This window comes from Cucurbita pepo, chromosome 13 (assembly GCF_057944985.1).
Source record: "Cucurbita pepo subsp. pepo isolate OVF chromosome 13, ASM5794498v1, whole genome shotgun sequence".
Taxonomy (NCBI): domain Eukaryota; kingdom Viridiplantae; phylum Streptophyta; class Magnoliopsida; order Cucurbitales; family Cucurbitaceae; genus Cucurbita; species Cucurbita pepo.
Genome location: NC_141810.1, coordinates 14,549,903 through 14,571,291, shown reverse-complemented (window position 1 = coordinate 14,571,291; position 21,389 = coordinate 14,549,903). Strand labels below are relative to the sequence as shown.

Genomic DNA, 21,389 nt, shown 5'->3' with positions numbered 1-21,389 from the left:
GATTCGTTTCACTCTCCAACCAATCCACCTCCTTTGGGGCTGAGCTCCACTCTCACCGTCTGTAACAATCCAAGCCCACAGCTAGTAGATACTGTCCTCTTTGAACTTTTCCTTCTAAGCTTCTCTTGTAAGTTTTTAAAACGCGTCTGTTAAGGAGAGATTTCCACACCCTTAAAACGTTTCGTGGGATCTCACAATTCAACACTAGCTTTTTAGAAGATATTTGGAGAAGGGGGAGGGCTTGAAAGGCTGAAATTGTGGAAGCTTGTAACGGGATTTGCTAACGTGCGTATAACTTAGTTGGTTAAGGCGTATATTGGTGTGAAATTTGTTCATGGAATTAAACGTGCCCCCTTCCCCTTTGTTCATGGTTAAGGCTAGCCCAACTCCAACAGCTCGAAGAAGAGAAGAAGAAGAAATCCATGGAGTAGAGACTATGAACAGTCTTTATTTCCCTTTTTGGCTACAATAAATACACAACAGATCAAAATTAATCTGTTTTAAGATGTATAAATTAATCCTCCCACAGGGTGACTGATTTTTTCTTTTGTATTTCCGACGCTCGCCATTCCGAGCTACAAAAGAATTGTAACACGGTGAAAAAACTAAGTTACGATCAAAGTTCAGACATAGACAGCAAACCTGTCCTGTCTTTTGGTAACCTAGTACACAGACACAGCCAGCAAAACTAGGATCAAGACATAACTCCATTATTTCTGAAACTCAGATTTGTAGTATTCTATAGTAGTCACGTAGATGGATGTTTGTGGTGTGTCATGATGATGAGTCTGATTCTCGATAAATGTGTCTGAGCCAGCCATGACTTGGCTTAGAGTAGAGGCAAGTCGGTTAGAGTCGCAACATGTTGGTGACGTTAGTTTCTGCATGAATTGTGTTCAGTTAACAAAGGAGAACTTCGCCTATGATTCAATGAAACTGCAAAGTTCATAGAGTTCCTTCTTAGTCTTTTCATGAACAGGTCAAGATCACGACACGAAGCGTGTGAAAAGGGTACTGATCTGCTTTCACTTCACCGATTCAATGCAAAATCTTAAATCAAATTTACCCCAACTACACGGCATTTGTTTTTGTATGTAAGAATCTAACCCACCACACAGCCTATGGGTATCAGTATTTGCTGTAGCCTCCTCCTCATAAAGCCCTCAACTCTCTGAATGGTTGCTGCTGCTTTTGCAAATCTCTCTTCCCTTTACTCCATTTGGAAACTCTTATCACTACATGCTTCTCCCCTACGCCTTTCCCATTTTTTCATACTCACTCTTCTCCATGCCATTTGACTTGACACTTCGACCGCTTCGATTTAAAGTGGACAATATCACACAAGACATCTCGAGCTCGAGATGTACCCTTGAAACCACCTGAAAGTTCAAAAATTGTGGAATTCAATGTAGCAAGGTGCGTAAATAGGAAGTACGTTCAGAGATGCCCAATTGTGAGATCCCATATTGATTGGGAACCTTTCCTTAAATGTGTTTTATTTAAAAAACTTGAAAAAAATAAGGAAAAGTCTAAAAAGAACTGCGTTTGTTAGCGATAGGCTTGAACTGTTACACTAATACAACAAGGCCGGATTAGTACCCTCTATTCACTGACTCCTGCTTCGGCCCCAACCCAACAACACTCTGATCAACATCCCCTTTGATAGGACCGTGGTCGATGACTTGGAATTGTAGTGGTCTCGTTGGATAATTTTTTTTATTCAAACAACTTCGGAAGGGGTTTCTTTACAATACAATAACGGGTAGAACAAAACATGTTTGAAAATAATGATGAGGCCATGCATGCATACAGTAAAAGGGGCCATTGTCCCAACATCTGTACACAAGAGAGCCACGGACCCCTACTATGATTTCATATCATATATATATATATTTACCAACTTTATTTTAATGATTTTCTTTTAAAAACTTTAAACACTAGAGATTAAGCTTCTGAAAAAACAGCAATACTAATCATCGTACATCGTAGACATCAATCCTTGGATAAACTAATGTTATAACCAGTTAAAATTAGCATACTTTGCATAGAAAGAAAACACACATTGAGCTGAGAAACCGAGAAACGAGTTGTCGTGTTTGTGATAGGAGTGCACACGAGCTGCATCGAGTTCAATTGGAGTTGAAAAAGTCGGGTTGGTCGAGCTAACCCAACCAAAAAAAATGTCAACCAGCAAACCGATGATTCGAATCTTCAATTTTCCTAACCCTAAAAAAAATCTAACCCAACTTAACTTCGATGGTTTGAGTTGGGTAATTCAAGTTAGTCAGATGCTCGAGATATATAAACACTATAATTTGTAATGGTTCAAATCCCGACATGATATGTCAACCAACGAACCCATTCCAATCTTTAGTTTTCCAAAAATTCAATTCAACCCAAACCCTTAAAAAAAAAAAAAAAAAAAAAAAAAAAAAAAAAAAACTAACCCAACATAGCATTAATTATTTGGGTTGGGTCGTTCGAGTGAATTAGATTCTCGAGTTATATAAACACTTTAATTTGTGATATTTCAAATCCAAACCGGATAATTGATAATATATATGAGCGTAATTCTAAGTTTTGCATCAAAATAGCTTAAGTGTGAGAATCCAACATTGGTTAAGGAGGAGAACAAAACACAATTTATAAACGTGTGGAAATCTTTCTCTAGTAAAAGTAAAAGCTCAAATATGACAATATTGGCTAGTAGTGAGCTTGGCTTGAACTGTTTGAACGATCTTCTTTCTGCAAACCCTAAAATGGGTAGTCAGTAAAAACAGATTGTTGTCCATGAAAAGAAGAAAAAACAGATCAAAACAAAACCCAGATGGGTTTGAAGGACAAAAAATGGAGAGAGGTCAGAGAGAATAATAATAATAATAATAATAAGAATAAGAACAAGAACACAAATAATATCCATTGGTTTGGGAAGTACAGACATTTCTGAGGCGAAGGGGCCAACAAAACAGATATTACATAGTTGTAGCACTAAAGAAGGATGGAATGATGGAGCGTTGGAAGAAGCCATTAATGGCCGCTGCAGCATCATCAAGATTCTCAAACCTGGTAGAGACTGTGAATCTTCATGATGCAGCAACAGCCAACAATGGCTGAGTAATGAAACAGGAGCCGAGGGCGAGAGGAGATGGGAAGAAGGGTAGATAAATGGCCTTGTATATATAGACTGTTTCCATGGAGGAGGAAGCAACATGGCTTGTTCTTAAATTAAAATTTAAAAAAAAACACGCCCTACCTGCAACTACAACAGTTACCCATCGTAATCCTCTGACCCTTTCTTTTTCTTCCACGTTACTGTTAGATCCCACATCGATTACAGAGAGGAACATGTATCGATGGGAGAGGAGAACAGGACACTAGGCTCTGAAGTTTGCAAGATCTCACATTCACGTTTTCTTTATAAGGGTGTTGAGCCCTCTCACTAGTGAGTTTGAGCGGTTACACAAATCTTTGACATTTAGAATCAATATTTTTACCCAAAATTTTAAAAAATTAGCCATTTCTAACACTTTAATGAAAGATTTGGTTCGATAATTTTTTTGGGTCATAGGATCATAATGTAATTGACCGTTTTTCTACGTAAGACTTAGAGAGGTATTTTCGTAATAAAATTTGTGACGTAGAACCGTGTGACAATACTACTAGATGAGGTAAGAATTAAAGTTGGTATTAGGGATGGGATTAAGGGAAAATTGAAGTTAATGAGGGTGATGATTGGTTAATTAGGAGAATAATTAGGGTTTGTGGGGGTGGAAAAAGAGAATACAGGTAATTGTGTGGTTGAAGAGATTGGGTGTGTCCTTTGAAAGGGGGGGACGGGTCCGAATTGACATGACCCTGACCCTGACCCTGACCCTGCCCCTCACCCTGACCCTGACCCTGACCCTGCCCCACCCATCTAGCAAACAAAAGGTACAACAACACTTTCAATTCCTGCCTTTATCGTCATTTCACATCTCTTTTACGATTTTTTTTTTTTTTTTTTTTTTTTAAATCCTCAAAATTAAATTCAAATCAAATAATCTATGCTTTTGTGTTGTACCTAACCAGATGCCCATTTAATTTAATTTCTTTTTTTTTGGTTTTCTAATGTTATATTCCCATATTACCCCTTCCCTACCCTCCAAATATATAAACAAAAAAAACCCAGCTACCTAATTTGTGGCTTACAAGGAAATGTCAAATGACCACGTGGCATTTATTTATTTTATATGATTTAATATTTTTGTTTTTGTTTCATATTTTAGAATGAAATTTTAATTTTATATAATAAAAATTTCAAAATATTGAGATGAAAATAGTATTTTTAACTCTTAACACGTTTTTAATATTAAATATCTTATTAAAAACAATAATAAAAAAGTATGTTCATGTTTTTGTTTGGTTCAATAATACGTGGGGCTCCTACTCCAATGCAAAACATTTAGTATCTCATCCAACTGAGTATTGTCTTAGGAATCTTTGGATATCATATCACATGTTGTTATCTTCTTTTTCTTTTTTCTTTTTTAGATTTTTTTGGAAAAAAATATTTAACGAAATTAAAAAATAACGTACGTAACAGCGACAAGACACTAACTCCAATTTCAACCACAAAATATTTATATATGGTTTTTATTTGATATGAAATTAAAGATATTTGTGTTATAATGTTGAAATAGGCCTAAATTAATCTTATTTTATTTCATTTTTTTGAGTTTACATAATTTTGTAATTATATACATTATACTCGAGATTCGTCGTTCATGTTATATCTAATTCATCTATTATTTATAAAAACATAAAAATCTAAAAAATTTCAATATTTTCTTTACGTATCCTCTCTCTCCATATTATGAATCACTCGTTAAGAAAAATCTTTGTTTTTCATCTATAAACGTTCCGGTTTCATATAACCAATTTGTTGGAAGGGATATGGTTCCTATTGTAGAAAGATTTTCACACCTTTATGAGAAATGTTTCATTTCTACCTCCAACCAACGTGAGATCTCACAGTCCACCCTTTTAGAGTTCAACATCTTCGCTGACACACGTTCATTGTTTTGTTGTGTTATTATGTATAACAACTCAAGCTCACTGTTAGCAAATATTGTCTACTTTAACTTATTACGTATTGTCGCTGTTAGCTTCACGGTTTAAAAACGTGTCTGCCAGAGAGAGGTTTCCACACCCTTATTAGTAATACTTTGTTTCCATCTCCAACCGGTGTGAGATCTCACAATCTACCCACTTGAGGGTCTAGTGTCTTTGCTAGCACACCGCCCAGTGTCTAGCTCTGTTACCATTTATAACAGTTCAAACCCACTACTAATAGATATTGTTTGCTTTAGCTCGTTACGTACTGACGTGAGCCTCACAATTTCAAAACACATCTACTAGAGAAAACTTTACGTGCAATGGAGAGATTGAATCGAACCAAGTCCGCTGTATGTGCATATGTGGACTCTTTCTTTGTCTCGTTTTTGATGGATCAACTCTGGCTATATGTTGATTGGTTGAAGAATGTAAGAGTGTGTTTGGGAGATGAACATAAAAAGGTGGTGTCTGGTATTTCCAAGGGTGTCGTATCAATCAACATGTGATGTGATTTTATGACGGCTAATTGGAAGTATGGGACAACAAACAATGTCATACATTAAGTCTCTGTCAATAATGTTCCACGATCTCTGCAAGCTTGGGAGTGCGTGCAGCGAGCCTAGGTTTTTACTTACTTGCTTCCTTTGTCTGCTGCCTCGCCCTCAGGCCCCTCAGCCCCCTCAGCCCCATGGCCCCTCCCTCCTTCACCTTCAAATACTCCCTTCCCTTCCCACTGCAATATCATCCACAATACTTGTGTGAGAGTCGTGTTCGTCTAACATGGTATCAGAGTCATGCTCTAAACTTAGTCGTGCCAATAGGTAAATCCTCAAATGTCAAACAAAGAACTCCAAAAGAAAAGAAGTCGAACCTCCTCGAATGCATAGTAAAAAATGACTAAGACTCCAAAAGAAAAAGAAGTCGAGCCTCGATTAAGGGGAGACGTACTTTGTTCAAGGGGATGTGTTGGATGATGAAAGTCTCACGTCTGCTAATTTAGGGAATGATCATGGGTTTATAATAAAAAAACATTCTCTCTATTGGTATGATGCCTTTTGGGGAAGCCGAAAGCAAAGCCATGAGAGGTTATGCTCAAAATAGACAATATCATACCATTGTGGAGAGTCGTGTTCGTCTAACATAAACATCATTTCCATCCGTCGTCATCAACCTAAGCATCTAAAAAGTTTGTGAACTGAATAATATTAACCTTGCAAAAATCGATACGATCGATTAAACATATTATTTTATCTAATTAGAATATGATGTGTAATGTAATGCATGATTAAAAATTTAATTGAGAAAAGGAATTGAGTCCGATTCGACAAATGGGCTTTTGAGCAAAATATTTGGGCCGGATTAAATCATAATCCTATCCGGCCCAGGCCCAAATGAAAAAAGACGAGCAAGCCAGCTAAGCGTGAGCTTGGTTTATACAATTTGACCGTTGCAAAACTTTCCAAATAGACCACATCTTATGAAAATTTAAAAAAACGCCCCGTTCATGATTTTGTTTTTTCCCATTTTAGCCCTGCCCGTCTTGGTATAAACCCTAACAGAATTTGACCGTTACTTCTTCCTGGCAGTCACAGTGATCAGGGAAAGAGAAACAGAGGAGACTCTTAATTGGTTTTCTCTGTTGGATTGAAATTATCAGAGTCCCCATAAGCGATTAACCTTTTCTTTCTTAGATCAAAGAAAGAAGAGAATGGAGTCTCCTCAAGCAAGAAAAACTGGGTTGAATCTCCCAGCTGGAATGGCGGAAAGGCCGCTTCAGCTTGAAACGTTTCCGGGTTCGTTTCGGGCGATATCGAGCTTGTCGTCCCCTTCGAAAAACTCGACTTGTAGCGACAGATTCATTCCTTGTAGATCGTCGTCCAGGCTTCACACATTTGGGCTGATTGAAAAGGGCTCCCCAGTGAAAGAAGGCGGAAATGAAGCCTATTCAAGGTTGTTGAAATCGGAGCTTTTTGGATCTGATTTTGGCTCTTTTTCCCCTGCAGGTTCTTCCCAAGGCCATGGCTCCCCTATGAGCCCCAGCAAGAACATGCTCAGGTTCAAGACCGATCATTCTGCCCCAAATTCCCCTTATTCCCCTTCCCTTTTCAGCCAAGATGCTGCCTATTCCTCTGAAATCTCAACGCCCCCAAAGCCGCCTCGCAAAGTCCCCAAGACACCTCATAAGGTCCCTTCTTCCTTGAAACTTCGTGTTTCTTTGTTATGGAATGAATTAAGTATTCAGCTGAGTGATACTGTTGCAGGTTCTGGATGCGCCGTCGCTTCAAGATGATTTCTACTTGAATCTTGTAGATTGGTCATCACAGAATGTGTTGGCTGTGGGGCTTGGAACTTGCGTTTATTTATGGAGTGCATCCAATTGCAAGGTAAGTTCACTTCACAGATCAACAACTCCTGTTCTTGTTTTTGTTAACCCATTTTCATCAACTGGGTGTGTTTGTTTCATTTTCAGGTCACTAAGCTTTGTGATTTGGGACCCAATGATGGTGTGTGCTCAATTCAATGGACCAAAGAGGGTTCCTACATATCGATTGGAACAAATCTGGGTCAGGTTCAGGTAACACAATAGAAGATAGATATTGGAGTTTGAGGTCATGTTTCAGGACAAAAGCTCATCTGTTCTTCTTTTTCAGATATGGGATGGGAGTCAGTGCAAGAAAGTTAGAACCATGGGAGGGCATCAAACAAGAACTGGTGTTTTGGCATGGAATTCTCGCATATTGGCATCTGGAAGCAGAGACCGTAATATTCTTCAACATGATCTTCGGGTTGCTAGTGAGTTTGTGAACAAACTCGTAGGCCATAAGTCTGAGGTGAGAACCATAAAACTGGCTAAATTAGATTAAAACAACATTCAAAGCTTATGTCAATTCTTGTAAATCAATGCTGTAGGTTTGTGGGCTTAAATGGTCAAATGATGACAGAGAGCTTGCCTCCGGTGGAAATGACAATCAGGTTAGTGGCATAGATAGTAATCCATCCTCTTTCTTTGATCTGATCATTTAAATAACAGAGATTGTTTTGTTGGTGGGTATGAACAGCTTTTGGTATGGAACCAGCATTCGCAGCAGCAGCCTGTATTGAGACTAACTGAGCACAAAGCTGCTGTTAAGGCCATCGCTTGGTCACCCCACCAGAGCAACCTTCTTGCATCTGGCGGTGGCACTGCTGATCGATGCATTCGCTTCTGGAATACTGCAAATGGGCACCAGTTGGAGAGTGTTGACACTGGAAGCCAGGTTTCTCCTTGTAAAGAGTTGATTGGGTGTGATGGTGTGAGATTACACGTCGGTTGGAGAAGGGAATGAAGCATTCCTTATAAGGATGTGTAAACCTCTCCCTAAGCATACGTTTTTCAAAAACCGTGAGGCTGACAACGATATGTAATGCGCCAAAGCGGACAATATTGGTTAGCGGTAAGCTTGGGCTGTTACGAATGATATCAGGTTCAGACAACGAACGGTGTGTCAGTGAGGACGCTAAGCCCCAAAGGGATGGATTATGAGATCCTACAATGGTTGTAGAGTGAAACTAAACATTCCTTATAAGGGTGTGGAAAACTCTTTCCAATTGATTAGCTGTGGGCTTGGGCTGTGATTGATGGGAACTGATTCCCACAACTTCTCAACCTTTTGATAAACTCTGTCAAATTTTGTTCAGGTTTGCAATCTTGCATGGAGTAAGAACGTAAATGAACTTGTGAGCACACATGGGTATTCCCAGAACCAGATTATGGTGTGGAAATATCCATCAATGGGGAAGGTTTGTTTGTTTTCCACAACAATTGAAAATGAATAATGTAAATTCTCAGGCTTGAATCTGTTACCTGTTCTTCCTCAATAGGTAGCCACTCTAACTGGACATACAATGAGAGTGCTGTACCTGGCAATGTCTCCCGACGGTCAGGTATATGAACATGTTCTTATGCCACTTGTTGAAGGAACAGAACAAACTTCTTCTTTGAGAGAATCTCATAAATATAGCCTCTTGCAGACAATTGTAACAGGTGCAGGAGATGAAACACTTCGGTTCTGGAATATCTTCCCATCAATGAAAACACAGGTAAAGAAGAATAATACAACAAAACAGCCCTCAACCTTAAATTTCTCATAGATTTCTTTAATGATGTTTCTGTTTTTTCAGACACCAGTCAGAGATACGGGCCTGTGGTCACTAGGACGGACGCAAATTCGGTGAAGCCAAATTTTGTATTCATTCATTCATTCATTCATTTGTAAATGGCAGTTTGAGCTATGCTCTCGTGTTTTTAGTATGAATGCAGAGTATTATAATAAATAAGATTACATGGGTAGCAAGTAACGAAACTCGGATTCATAAGGTTGAATTTCCACCATTTTCTTGATAGGAGACTTAGTTTCACCATTCAAACACTCCATTATTAACCTCTTCAAGCTTGCAGAGCCAGGAAGTTGGCTATAAATCCATTCCAACATCGATTCCATGTCGTCTGCAAAGTCTTTCATGTGCCATTCAAGAAGCTTAGGCACCATTATCTTCTTCTTGCTTGTCATCCCCACTGATGCTTCCAAATACTCCACTTTTGCCAACCCCAGCTCGTTCATCACTTCCTCAGGAGTATACACCCTTAACTACACTTTTCTTTGTCAATTTTCCTTCAAAGATCCATTAAAGTTCATAAAATCAGTAGCAGAAGAAAGACACTTACTGCAGGAGATGACCAACTGCCTCGACATAGAGCAAATGTCACATTAGGTTCCGGATATCCAAAGCCATAGGCATGCCTAAGCAGCATTTCCTTCTCATCTAAAGCCTTCAAAGAGAACCCATAATCAGTGCTATATACATGTTTTGAAGTATATAGTATGTCACCCTTATAAACGGGGTGTTTTGTTCTCCTCAACCAAGGTGGGACATCACAAAATAACTACTAGATGGTTATTGCTTACGTAATTTGTTTCGGTTGGATGCCGAAGAATGAAATGTTCGATAGCCAGAGCATTAAGAACTATCCCACCAACATTAAGAGCAGCCTGCAGGTCAGAGGAATCACATATGGCTCAGAGAAGTTCAATGATAATGGTAACACATTTCATTTTGTATACCTTGTTCATCAAAGCCAAGAGCTTGTCTGTTGTTGATGGCTGCCCATGTTCGAGAAACGCCTGAAATTTGGTTGATTACGGTCAGTATATTCGAGTAGGAACATGACTGATATTCATGTGTGTCTTACATGTCTTACAGTACATGCATTATAGAGGAGTTATATATGTTTATCCAGAATGCTAACTTCTGTTTGTACGTCAGAAAGGTCAACTCCACACTGCTCAGCTTATGAATCAAAACCCTGAAGGAAACAGAACAACAGTTTCAACTTGCAACTCTACTTAATCTGTGGCAACCTGTTAAACAGACTGCGAGTTACCTCAATTTTCTCATCGACGGTGAGCACTCGGGCAATCTACGGATGTCGAAAGACGTTCGCGTGATGTGGATGAAGTTCTTATAAGGGCCAATGTCCTTCACAGAGCCTTCTGGGTCAAGCAGTATAGTATAAGGATTAGTCTTTGAGTTGATGCAGGAAAGGCCATGTTTAGTTTGGCTGTTGTGTGATGGCTGATTTAGATCAAGATAAATGCTTATGAGACACTTGATCAAGTGTTCTGAAAGCTCATTTGGTGTCTCAATGAAAGCTTCTTTTCGGGTTCTCGTCGCGTTCTTCCATGCACCGACGTCGCATGCTCCAGCAAGATGGGAAGATTGATGATTAGCAATGGAAGACATGGTAATTTGGATATCAGAAGCAGCACTTGAAGAGAATCTCCTCTCAGTCAGCATCATCATGTCTTTTCTAAGTTCATCATAACGCTGAGATTTGGAGCGGTGGGCATTAGTTTCAGGTCCATTGAAGAGCAAGTTTTGTTGGCAAAGCCTTCTAAGGCGCTGTTCCCTCTCTTTGTCCAAGTTGAATTTCAGCTGTTCAACCTTTTTCTCTAACTTATCAACCTCCCTCTCCACAGCTCCCAGCTCTTCCATAAACAACTGCACCTGCAAAGAACAAGGAACCAATCAACACATTTCCTCTGCAAAATTTTGATGGTTTTACCCCAAAAACTGGTGTACCTGAGGGGGCAAAGAGGAAGAAACATGGGGATGGGATAAGAGAGGGCCATGGAGAGCCCAATGCAGAGCCTTGTTGAGTGCTTGTTCGGCATGCAATTCTGCCTGCAACTTCAAAACCTGAAGAGAAACTCAAAGTAGATTACCATTTCAGGCCATTTTTAGTCTCTTCCTCTTTCAAATACTTAAAAAGAAAAGAAGGGAATCTCACTTCAGCCTCAAGATCAAGCTTGCGCTGATGCTTTGGCGTTGGCTGCGTAAGGAAGTCCTCAAATTTCATTGTGTTTTTGGGTTTGAGAAGAACATATAGAACACAATATAGCTGAAAACTGAACAGAGTTCTAACGGGGTTCTTATTTAAATGAAAGGAGGATAGAGAGAAGGGTGTGGTGAAGATAGGCAATCTCGTGTGTGTTTTGGATTTCATTAATATGAATGGTGGGTGTGGTGAAGAACGTGAAGAACACGAAGAACATCAAGAACATCAAGAACATGAATACAGATGCAACAACAAAACCTTTTCTGTCTTCAAATTTGACAGAGGAGAACTCGATTCTTGTTTGATTCGCATATAGTTCTTATGTCAGAATTATACAAATATTTTAACCTTTTAATGCAAAAAAATTATATTATAATAATATTTTAAATTACTCTCTATTAGTATTCTTTCTATAAATGGTGAAAATATATTTATATACTATCTTGTTTCATAAAAAGTTATTATCATTGGAACATTTTCAATATATAACTAATTGTGGAAGATTCATTCGCCGTCTGTGGGGATAGAACCCACGACCACGTAGTTAAAAGCCACGCGCTCTACCACTGAGCTAAGACGGCTTGGTTTGACATAACTACTTATGTTTTAATTAAATTCTAAACTTTTCGGGGAGAATTTAAATTTATTTTATAAAATGAGAAAAAATAAAAATAATCGACCGCCGTCTGTGGGGATCGAACCCACGACCACGTGGTTAAAAGCCACGCGCTCTACCACTGAGCTAAGACGGCTTCGATATTAATGAATAATTGACAATATTTTTTCTGTCTAGAATGGTAATTAACATATATATTAATTTTATTATGAAAAATAGACGCTCAAAATTAAATGAAAATATTTGATCAAACCCACCTACAAGAAAATTTTCTAATCAACCATATCATTTCTTGGGTTAAGTACATTATAAGTTTTTATTTTATTTTGATTTGTCTTTATTTATTTAATAAATTATTAAATTTGTAATTTAATATTTATTGAATAAAATATTTTTTTTATTGTAGTATGTGAGGATCTTAACAATGCTCATAACTTGAAGAGAAACTCAAATTCTATTTTCGGTCAGCATTATGGTTTCATTAGACCTTAGGTGAGACTCTTCTTCGTCAACCAAACACAAACTACTTGTATGTGCATGTGTTACCTGCTTGTGTCTCTATCAAACTTCTCTCTATTTTGAGCCAAGACATTTTTTGTTTTCACGATGACGGTATTAGACTTTAAGTAAGGTTCTCTTCGTCAACTCAAGTTTGTGCATGTCTATTTGCTTGCTACTCTAGTCGACTTCTCTCTACTCTAGAGCAAGACATGCTTATTAAGAATCGTCCAAATCAATTAAGTTTTATTGTTGGGACACCATCAACTCTTGTATTTATGCCGAGTCAATAAAATGGATACGTGAAGGCCTAATAAAATATAAACTAAAGATTTAAATACATAAATTGAATCGCCGTCTGTGGGGATCGAACCCACGACCACGTGGTTAAAAGCCACGCGCTCTACCACTGAGCTAAGACGGCCTGCATATTCAAAAAAGAATTATATATAAATGTGGGATCGAACCCACGACCACGTGGTTATCAAATTATTGAGAAACAATTTTTGGTACGTTTTAGAATTTGTGGAGAATTTAAAATAAGTTATATAATTATGAAGGATATAATGAATGGTCCAGCGCCGTCTGTGGGGATCGAACCCACGACCACGTGGTTAAAAGCCACGCGCTCTACCGCTGAGCTAAGACGGCTCTGGACTTTTGGGTAAAAAAGTTAGAAATTATTCTATTTAAATCCAATCACGTAGTAAATTACTAAAAACAATTATGAAGTGTTTAATAACATTAGTATTTTGTTTTACACTTAAATTTTTTAAGCATTTATTGTTTAAACAATTGGGATTAAAAATACACACTTTTAGCACTTTTTACTTTTTACTTTTTACCATAATTTTAATCGACTCCAAACTTACTTTTACACAATAATTTTGCATGAAGAGGCTGTGGCAACCATAAAAGTGGTTAAATGCCTTTCGAGAATAAACATTAAAATAATATTAAACTATCCATTAAGGAGTTTATTTAATCTTCTAATATTAAACAAATTAATAATAATAATAATAAAATGGGTCTAAGATTAATATTATAAATTTCTGTTTTGAATGAAGAATTTTACGGTAGAAATAATGAAGATGCAGAAGCCAAGAAAAAAAAATCCCCCCTTGCAGGCTACAGGTATCACAGTGGTGCTGATGAAGCCACCTTAGTATTCACTCTCCTGCCATCCTCCCACTTCTTCTCCATCATATTGGGTCTCCTGTGAACCATGTAACCAACTTTATCAACTAATGTTCATCTCATTTTAGCCCTTTTTTTTATGTGTAAACAAGCTCAATTACCTTCTGGGTGAAGCTCACTCCCACTTGAATTTCTCCGGAGTAGTTCAGATTGGCTCCTACCACGCTATACTTTTGAGCCCGTAACTCCGACACGCCGTTCTCAGCTCCAAGAGCTAACAAATCTTCGACGTATATCCTGTAACAGTGTGAAATAAATGAATCGTTCTTATTTTCTGTCGTAATGTTGCAATCTAGTTGGTGTTGGTAGAGTAATGGTATAGTGTGAGATCCCACGTCGGTTGGAAAGGGGAACAAATCATTCATTATAAGGGTGTGGAAACCTCTCCCTAACTAACGCGTTTTAAAATCTTGAGGGGAAGCTCAGAAGGGAAAATCCAAGGAGGACAATATCGGCTAACAGTGAGTTTGGGCTGTTATAAATGATATCAGAGTCAGACACTGAGCAACGTGCTGAGCCCTGTAGGGGTGGACATTAGGCAGTGTGCCAGCGAGGAGGCTGAGCCTCGAAAGGTGTGGACACCATGTGTTTTGTCAGCGAGGACGCTGGGCCCCGAAGTGGGTGGATTGAGGTTTCCACATCGATTGGGGAGGGGAATGAGTTCCAGCGAGAATGCTGGCCCCGAAGAGGGTGGATCGTGAGATCCACATCGATTGGAGAGGAGAACGAATCATTTTTTACAAGGGTGTGAAACCTCTCAGAGTTTTAAACCTTGAGAGAAAACCTAAAAGAAAAAGGGTATCTTTATCATAATCTAGATGAAGATGAAGGGTCTTACGAGGTTTGGCCAATGAAATCATCAGCAGACAAGTTGTCATGGTCCATGATCTTGAGGACGAGCTTGAAGTCATCACCGCTTCCGGGGTACTCTGCTCGGAATGTAAATGTCTCGTTCCATACCGGACTGCCTCCTTCATCTGCACCATGAAAGTTCCACAAACAAGAACAGCACATCTCACTTTCCCAAACCCAGATAAAAAATGTTCTTAATTTCCTATGCTTAATCACACAAAAGCCCAGTTGCATTCCCAAGAACACAGATGCCATTTTAACAGATCATATGAACAGGAGTACTCATCAAGAGAGAAAATGAACTAATAGATGTTTTGGTGCAGCCTAAGCAGATTCTCAATGGAAAAATTGATACCATATATATATTAGTTCATCATTTATGAGGTAGCAAGCAATAAGGACGAAGAGTAACCTCTGGCAACACTGCTCTTGCGCTCTTGGCCCTTATACTGAATCAGAACATAAGGGTCAATTCCACCTGTTATGTGAGAAGAAGATCATTAGCTTAATCACAAACTAACTTCATTCCAATTACAAACCCATCCAGATCTAACAGCTTGATTCGATAAACAAGGGCAAGTAGAAACCCCCGATTCTTCTAAATTAGTCATTACAAGCCAAAAAAAATGGAATCAATCAAGAATCTGAAGAACACCAGAGGATATGGGAACGAAGAGAGAGTATTACCCAGAAAATCTGTGCCTCGAAGTCCCTTTGCGTTTACCAATTTCACCTCCAAAGTTCCAATCGCCATCTTTGCGTTTCTCTTTGTCCAGCTTCAACGAATATTTTGCGGAGTGGGTTTATATAGATGGCCTGCCGCAGCCCAGTTGTCAAAAACGATGACTCAACCAACCACGCAGACACGCCACCCACGACCAAGATGGTCAAGTCCACCCGGGTTTTGAGCTATTGAACTTTGGTGGCTCTTCATATTTGTAAAGATTTCGACTTTCTTTAATATATCGATTTTTTCCCAAATGGGTTCTTACTAATACTGCAAAAAGTTACAAAAAAAAAAACACCATTTTTTTAGCTCAAAATTACTTGGGTGACAAAATTAAATGCATTAAGATCTTGAGTTCATCCGGTGGAGTAATCTTTTAGTCTATAATATATGTCGTGAATATAAAATTTAGACAATGGTAGCGGTCAAAGGAGGCATCCATGTGATACACGGGAATTGATATCATTTCTCTACCTGGGTCCTTTTTATAATTCATGAACAGCTATGACTTTGATACTCAAGTTGGAGGCTGCTTTCAAAATGGGCACAGGCAAAGAAGGGAAATTCCATCTTTCAGAGGGATTTATTACCAGATCCAAGAGGAAAAAGTAACTACTACAGCAGAATATGTAGAACTTTTCAGCTATTCTCAATTCTATATGAAGAACAACACTCTATTTTGTTAAAGCATTGTTTGAAACGAGTGTTTTAAGCTTATGATGCCTGACTCTTCGTGGAACGAAATCTTGTTCTTATCAAGCAAGAACAGGAAACACACTAGGGAACTGATTCTGCAGACAAACATCTTTAAACAAGAAGCTGTACAATGATTCAGTTACAAACATGAGGGGTCGTCCGGTTCGGCCGAAACGTTAGCCTGTTCATCAGATGTCTAAAGATTTAGTACTGAAGCTGATGGTCTAGGATAAGAAACAGCTTTGTTATTTGTGGAGCCACGGCCTTGACTGGAGTTCTTTAGGGGTTTGCTTACAGGGCCACCCCTTGATCCATTTGTTTCACTGGAATCCTGAATTTGCTCCAATGCTTTCACTACCACATTCATGTTAGGCCTTAACTTGGGTTCAGTTGATATGCATTGAATGGCAAGTTTAGCTGCTTTCAGTGCTCCTCCTGTCGAATACTGGCCTTCGATACGTGCATCCAATATTTGAAGAATTCTTCGTTTGCTAACGAGGTAAGGTTTCGCCCATTCCACAAGATTATGTTCTCCAGATGGTCGGTTTTTGTCTATAGCCCGTCTCCCCGATAGGATCTCGAGAAGAACAACTCCAAAACTATAAACATCGCTCTTCGAAGTGAGATGACCTTCAAAAGAAGAGGACGTCGTTAAATAACTAGTAGTCATAGTCAAACTCAACTAGAAAGCTACCTGTGATCATATATTCAGGAGCAGCATAGCCAAATGTTCCCATAACTCTCGTGGAAACATAGCTTTTATCACCTGTAGGACCATCCTTGGCTAATCCAAAATCAGAGAGTTTTGCATTATAGTTCTGTCATTTCAAAGTTCAATACAAATGAGATCAACAACAAATATGTCAGAAACATAAGCTTGAAGAGGTTGAATTGTCTCACATACTGAGTCGAGCAGGATATTCGAGCTTTTGAAGTCTCGGTATATTACTTTCGCTTCGTCGCTATGTAGAAAAGCTAGTCCTTTAGCTGCACCAAGGGCAACTTTCATTCTCAGGCTCCATGATAGAGGTTGAAACCGAGAACTCCCTGATCCACCAAAGACATAAAAGGAGAATCTAAGTCATTCTTGCAATACCAATTCAACAGGTGAAATAAGTCAATAGCTTACTCCTAAATAGATGGTTTTCCAAGCTGCCTCGAGGCATAAACTCGTAAACGAGAAGTCGATGCTCGTCCTCTAAACAAAAGCCAATCAATCTCACAAGATTAGGATGATGCAGCTGACCAAGGTAATCTATTTCTGTCTGTAAATTGAGACATCCATAAATGAATCCATTCCAAAAGCAGAGTAGCATGAAGAGTACACGTTAATGGATAGAGAGATACTAACCAGCCATTCTCTGTGACCCTGAAAGCCTTCTTGGTTGAGCCTTTTCACTGCAATGACCAAGCCAGTCCCGGGCTTGGTAGCTGCAAAGGACTGCTCATCAATCCACCCTTTAAAGACAGAACCAAAACCACCCTCACCCAACACACTATCAGGCCTGAAGTTTCGAGTGGCGGTTTTAAGCTCATTGTAGGGGAAGTTTTTCAAGTTGGAGGACTGCAAGATCTCGCCCTCTGTTCGTGGAGTCCGCGGGGTCGAGACCGATGAAGACTTGCTGATTGAATTACCTTTATCATCTCTTGAATCCTTGGAGCTCAGGCCTGTGTAGGAGGCATTATATATAACCATTGTTATAAAAGCATAAGCAGAAGCAAAAAGTCATACACTGACAGCCAATAAAACCACAGAATTAACATGAACACTGATGCTTCACAAGGTTGCTTGATCTAGTTTTTAAGTTAGGCAACATCTAAAAAAGATTCTGTCATAAATCACCGAGGGTTAGTAATCACGAATCACGAATCTCCACAATAGTATGATATAGTTCACTTTGAGAGTAAGCTCTCATGGCTTTCCTTCTAGGTTCCCCAGAAATTCTCTTGCCAGTCGAGATAATATTCGCTACTTATAAACTCATGATCGACCCTTAATTAGCAGACGTGGGACTCCTCTCCCAACAATCCTCAACGATACTTCCCTCGAACAAAATACATCATAGAGCCTCCTATGAAACGTATGGAGCCCTCGAACAGTCTTCTCAACTCGTTCCCAGCAGCCCTCCAACAATCCTCAACCATGCCTGCTTTAGTTTTCCCATCAGAGACATTAAAAAAGAAAATCCTAAGAGTAGTACCTCGAAAGAGCCTTTTTACGAACCCACATAGTCTTACAATGAAACTAACCCCTTTGAACTCTGACATGAATCATACAAAAACAACCCAAATTTGGTCACTCCAATCACATCATTTTAGCTATAAAAAACAACCAAAATCATAGAGAACAAAGAAGGAAAAGGTTGAAACCATTGTGAAGAGGGCTCTCAGCTTTGATCCTAGCACTGAGGCAGGACCCCATGAACAGCAAGCTCAAAACAAAGCTCTGGACAAAGCGGCTCCAAAACAGGGGAAATGAAGGGAAGAAGAAGAAGAAGAAGAAGAAGAAGAGGGAGCTAGAACTAGCAGTAGCAGTAGCCTAGCCCGTGAATGGGAAGTGGGTTTGTTTTAAAAGTGTGAAAGGTAGAAGAAGTTCCATGAGAAAGCCAAAAGAAAATGAAATTGAGAAGGGCAAGGAAGAAAGGAAGGGGGGTTTGAAGCAGCTGAGGACAAAAGGTGCAAAAGGGTTGACTTGGCGTTTTATGGCCTACACTCACAGTTCAAGTAGGTGTAGATTCAAAATTGCATTAACTTCGCTGCCTCCTCTTTCTATGGATTTTACCATTGGTTTTAGAACAGTTTAGTTTGTAAGCGACAGAGCCCCGCAGCGCTGGTGGAGAGTTTCTGAATCTCGATAAAGGGTTCGTTCCTTTGGCCCTAATCTTCATTCACAACTAACTCATCAAGTTTCAAAACAATTCTATAAAACGAATTTCGATATACTCATAGTTCTTCATTAATCATCCTCCTTGGTTGCACAGCTTACGATGATTCAACCCACTTTTGCAAATCTAGCTTTGTTGAGGATTCTATTGACATGACCACCCTAATACCATGTTAGACGAACACAACTCTCCAAAATGATATGATATTGTCTATTTGGAGTATAAGCTCTCATGGTTTTGATTTTGAGATAATCATACAAAAACAAAAAATCATTGTTATCTTTTTATTATTATTACTATTTATATTAATTATTACAAAAAGCTTTATAAATAATATAAAAACATGACAATCGCTATTTCGTAAATAAAAAGAAAAAAAACGGAAGCCGGCAATGTTGACCGGTTGACCTTCATGCGGGAGTTTGTCCCACCGCCACGTAATTAAAACACAATTGTATAAGAGAATTTTAATATTTAATTTCTTTCCATTATTCTAGAGTTTTAATCTTCTTTTTTAATTTATAAAATAATATAGTTTTGCATTTAAATACATATATGACGTGTCAAATTATAATATGGATCACGTCAATAATGATCCTAAATTTTTAATGTATTGTCACATGATATAAATATATTTTAATATAACCAAATTGCTTCAAAAATAATTTAAATACTTCAAATTGGAGCATAAAATTTTCACCATAGACTAGGTTTATTCCTTTCAGTCAAACAATACCAAAATTTACAACATGAAATAGACAAAAAGTCAACTAAAGTATTATGTATTTTTATTTTTTTTGGTATTTTAATATACAATTGAATGCTCGTGTCTAGCTTCTAAATAATCATTTGACATTTGATTGATATTTTATGATTAAATTACAAATTTAGTACGTGTAAATTCTAATCTAGCCCATTCAACCGTTTAAATTCATATATGTATGATATTAAAAATTATTTATAATAATATTTAAAAAATTTGTTAAATATATTAATGATCGAAAAATTGTTGAGAAATAAATTGTTCCGATAAAATTTAAAGTTAATGAATTATTAAAAACTTTAAATTTGTAATTCAAAACATTATTTATTTGCTCTATACCTACAAATATATATATATATAGTTGAATATATTAAAGTCTTAAATTAATAATGGTATAAAGTATATTTTATTTAATAAAATATTTAATGTTAGGTATAAATATTTGCAGATCATAATCCGAAGAGAAAATAACTTTAATTGAAATAAAATAGTCTAAATTTATATTAAATTAAAATAAAACATCACCTAACCCCTATATTAGTTTATTTAATGCATCGATACTCTCTTCATGATAATACATTTAATCTCAAAACACGGGGACAGATGAATGTGAATCCAGGCCCAGTTGGGCCCATTGGAATGGTTCTGGACCTGAAAAGCCCATTCCAAACAAGTCACGAGGAATGTTGTTGGCGTCACCTGTCGGTGAGTTAAATTGAGTGAAGGCACAATCCTACAGGCTAGCACCCTACATTTAACCCTAGCTAGTTAATTTAGTGACCACGAACGGCAAAAATGCCACGCTTTTCGTCTACAGTCCGTTCTATAATTCAAACTGTGGTTCCTCTCAACAAAATTCCACGTCACATACTAAATTTTGTTTTTCTAAAAATAGTTTTGGTTAAAATTATTTTGTTACGTTATTAATATTTGTATTTTAAAGTCTAAATTAATAAAAATATTCATAAATTTTAAATTGGTTTAAAAATTACTTTTTAAACTTCTAAAAGTTTTAATAACATTTGAGCGAAGGTATATATATATATAAATTAAAAAAATTATTTAACAATGATACAAAAAAAAAAAAAAAAAAAAAAAGAAAAACCTATTAGTGTAATTTTGCTAGGTTTGTTTACATAAATACATAATTATTACATCAAATCTAATAGATTACATCATCATTAATGAGATTGGCTGTATAAAGTAAAAACCTCCATTCATTGATGGTTGATTGTGACTTGGTCTCCAAGTGTAGATTCATGTTAAATGACTATTTTACCCTTTCGTGCCGATAAGGTTTGGTAGACATATTAGGTGGCTTGGTTTTATTTGTCAATAAAATAATGGAGAAATTATTAAAATAATATTGTATTATTTTGCTTCATAATTATGCCTTTTAAAACGTTGGTAATCTTCGCATGTTTTAGTCAAATTTAGCAGAGGGATTATAATTAATACACCTATCCAATTACAAATTTAATATTTAAACTTTATCTATCGATTTATTTTGAGACATTATTGTATGTCCTGACTTAACGGTCTTGGTACCATCTACAACATGATCATGTTACTTACCATCAGTTTCTAAGAGTGAGAACTATGGCTACGTACCAACATGTTTTTGTCCTTAATTTACATGTATTAAAATCTTAAGAGACCACCTAATATAGAATTAGGGGTCCATT

At 37.6% G+C, this 21,389-nt stretch overlaps 4 protein-coding genes and 4 non-coding genes across 9 annotated transcripts; 1 reads left to right on the top strand and 7 right to left on the bottom strand.

Moving 5' to 3' along the window:
• The first annotated feature begins 6,659 nt into the window (after positions 1–6,659).
• LOC111808449 (protein FIZZY-RELATED 3) lies at positions 6,660–9,437 on the top strand. The gene is made up of 10 exons (XM_023694431.2): positions 6,660–7,279; positions 7,356–7,478; positions 7,565–7,669; positions 7,746–7,925; positions 8,005–8,067; positions 8,154–8,351; positions 8,773–8,874; positions 8,956–9,018; positions 9,106–9,174; positions 9,256–9,437. The coding sequence occupies exons 1-10, from the start codon at positions 6,803–6,805 to the stop codon at positions 9,307–9,309; spliced, it is 1,434 nt and encodes a 477-aa protein (XP_023550199.2). The 5' UTR covers positions 6,660–6,802; the 3' UTR covers positions 9,310–9,437.
• On the bottom strand, positions 9,414–11,761 carry LOC111808448 (uncharacterized). The gene is made up of 8 exons (XM_023694430.2): positions 11,423–11,761; positions 11,215–11,331; positions 10,517–11,139; positions 10,339–10,438; positions 10,197–10,256; positions 10,041–10,124; positions 9,800–9,904; positions 9,414–9,722 (listed from the first exon to the last, which is right to left on the bottom strand). Exons 1-8 carry the CDS (start codon positions 11,636–11,638, stop codon positions 9,414–9,416), a joined length of 1,614 nt encoding a protein of 537 aa, XP_023550198.2. The 5' UTR covers positions 11,639–11,761.
• A 218-nt stretch (positions 11,762–11,979) lies between these two features.
• TRNAK-UUU (transfer RNA lysine (anticodon UUU)) lies at positions 11,980–12,051 on the bottom strand. The gene has a single exon. It is a non-coding gene; the product is annotated as a tRNA-Lys (tRNA).
• A 99-nt stretch (positions 12,052–12,150) lies between these two features.
• TRNAK-UUU (transfer RNA lysine (anticodon UUU)) lies at positions 12,151–12,222 on the bottom strand. Its single transcript has one exon. It is a non-coding gene; the product is annotated as a tRNA-Lys (tRNA).
• Positions 12,223–12,936: 714 nt separating this feature from the next.
• On the bottom strand, positions 12,937–13,008 carry TRNAK-UUU (transfer RNA lysine (anticodon UUU)). Its single transcript has one exon. It is a non-coding gene; the product is annotated as a tRNA-Lys (tRNA).
• A 155-nt stretch (positions 13,009–13,163) lies between these two features.
• On the bottom strand, positions 13,164–13,235 carry TRNAK-UUU (transfer RNA lysine (anticodon UUU)). The gene has a single exon. It is a non-coding gene; the product is annotated as a tRNA-Lys (tRNA).
• A 366-nt stretch (positions 13,236–13,601) lies between these two features.
• On the bottom strand, positions 13,602–15,559 carry LOC111808450 (16 kDa phloem protein 1). The gene is made up of 5 exons (XM_023694432.2): positions 15,321–15,559; positions 15,046–15,111; positions 14,620–14,758; positions 13,883–14,018; positions 13,602–13,800 (listed from the first exon to the last, which is right to left on the bottom strand). The coding sequence occupies exons 1-5, from the start codon at positions 15,385–15,387 to the stop codon at positions 13,747–13,749; spliced, it is 462 nt and encodes a 153-aa protein (XP_023550200.2). The 5' UTR covers positions 15,388–15,559; the 3' UTR covers positions 13,602–13,746.
• A 356-nt stretch (positions 15,560–15,915) lies between these two features.
• On the bottom strand, positions 15,916–18,740 carry LOC111808249 (receptor-like cytoplasmic kinase 176). Of its 2 annotated transcripts, XM_087116922.1 has the most exons (7): positions 18,427–18,740; positions 18,258–18,317; positions 17,408–17,724; positions 17,186–17,321; positions 16,961–17,103; positions 16,751–16,874; positions 15,916–16,686 (listed from the first exon to the last, which is right to left on the bottom strand). In XM_087116922.1, the coding sequence occupies exons 1-7, from the start codon at positions 18,476–18,478 to the stop codon at positions 16,253–16,255; spliced, it is 1,266 nt and encodes a 421-aa protein (XP_086973048.1). In that variant the 5' UTR covers positions 18,479–18,740; the 3' UTR covers positions 15,916–16,252. The 2 variants fall into 2 exon arrangements, with proteins under 2 accessions (XP_086973048.1, XP_023549887.2); XM_023694119.2 differs by lacking the exon at positions 18,258–18,317 and having other exon boundaries at positions 18,427–18,735.
• Positions 18,741–21,389: the final 2,649 nt, after the last annotated feature.

What these genes read in the sequence shown, in the direction of transcription:
- LOC111808449 (XM_023694431.2), top strand. Translation starts at nt 6,803, where the DNA reads ATGGAGTCTCCTCAAGCAAGAAAAACTGGGTTGAATCTCCCAGCTGGA. An exon ending in CAAATCTGGGTCAGGTTCAG is followed by an intron (nt 7,670 to 7,745) that starts GTAACACAATAG and finishes CTTCTTTTTCAG; the next exon opens with ATATGGGATGGGAGTCAGTG. An exon ending in CCGGTGGAAATGACAATCAG is followed by an intron (nt 8,068 to 8,153) that starts GTTAGTGGCATA and finishes GGGTATGAACAG; the next exon opens with CTTTTGGTATGGAACCAGCA.
- LOC111808448 (XM_023694430.2), bottom strand. Translation starts at nt 11,638, where the DNA reads ATGAAATCCAAAACACACACGAGATTGCCTATCTTCACCACACCCTTC. An exon ending in AGCTTGATCTTGAGGCTGAA is followed by an intron (nt 11,332 to 11,422) that starts GTGAGATTCCCT and finishes GTTTCTCTTCAG; the next exon opens with GTTTTGAAGTTGCAGGCAGA. An exon ending in GCAGTTGGTCATCTCCTGCA is followed by an intron (nt 9,723 to 9,799) that starts GTAAGTGTCTTT and finishes AGAAAAGTGTAG; the next exon opens with TTAAGGGTGTATACTCCTGA.
- LOC111808450 (XM_023694432.2), bottom strand. Translation starts at nt 15,387, where the DNA reads ATGGCGATTGGAACTTTGGAGGTGAAATTGGTAAACGCAAAGGGACTT. An exon ending in CAAGAGCAGTGTTGCCAGAG is followed by an intron (nt 14,759 to 15,045) that starts GTTACTCTTCGT and finishes TTCATGGTGCAG; the next exon opens with ATGAAGGAGGCAGTCCGGTA. An exon ending in GATTTCATTGGCCAAACCTC is followed by an intron (nt 14,019 to 14,619) that starts GTAAGACCCTTC and finishes ACACTGTTACAG; the next exon opens with GATATACGTCGAAGATTTGT.
- LOC111808249 (XM_087116922.1), bottom strand. Translation starts at nt 18,478, where the DNA reads ATGGGGTCCTGCCTCAGTGCTAGGATCAAAGCTGAGAGCCCTCTTCAC. An exon ending in CGTAAAAAGGCTCTTTCGAG is followed by an intron (nt 17,725 to 18,257) that starts GTACTACTCTTA and finishes CCTCCTACACAG; the next exon opens with GCCTGAGCTCCAAGGATTCA. An exon ending in GGAAAACCATCTATTTAGGA is followed by an intron (nt 17,104 to 17,185) that starts GTAAGCTATTGA and finishes TTGGTGGATCAG; the next exon opens with GGAGTTCTCGGTTTCAACCT.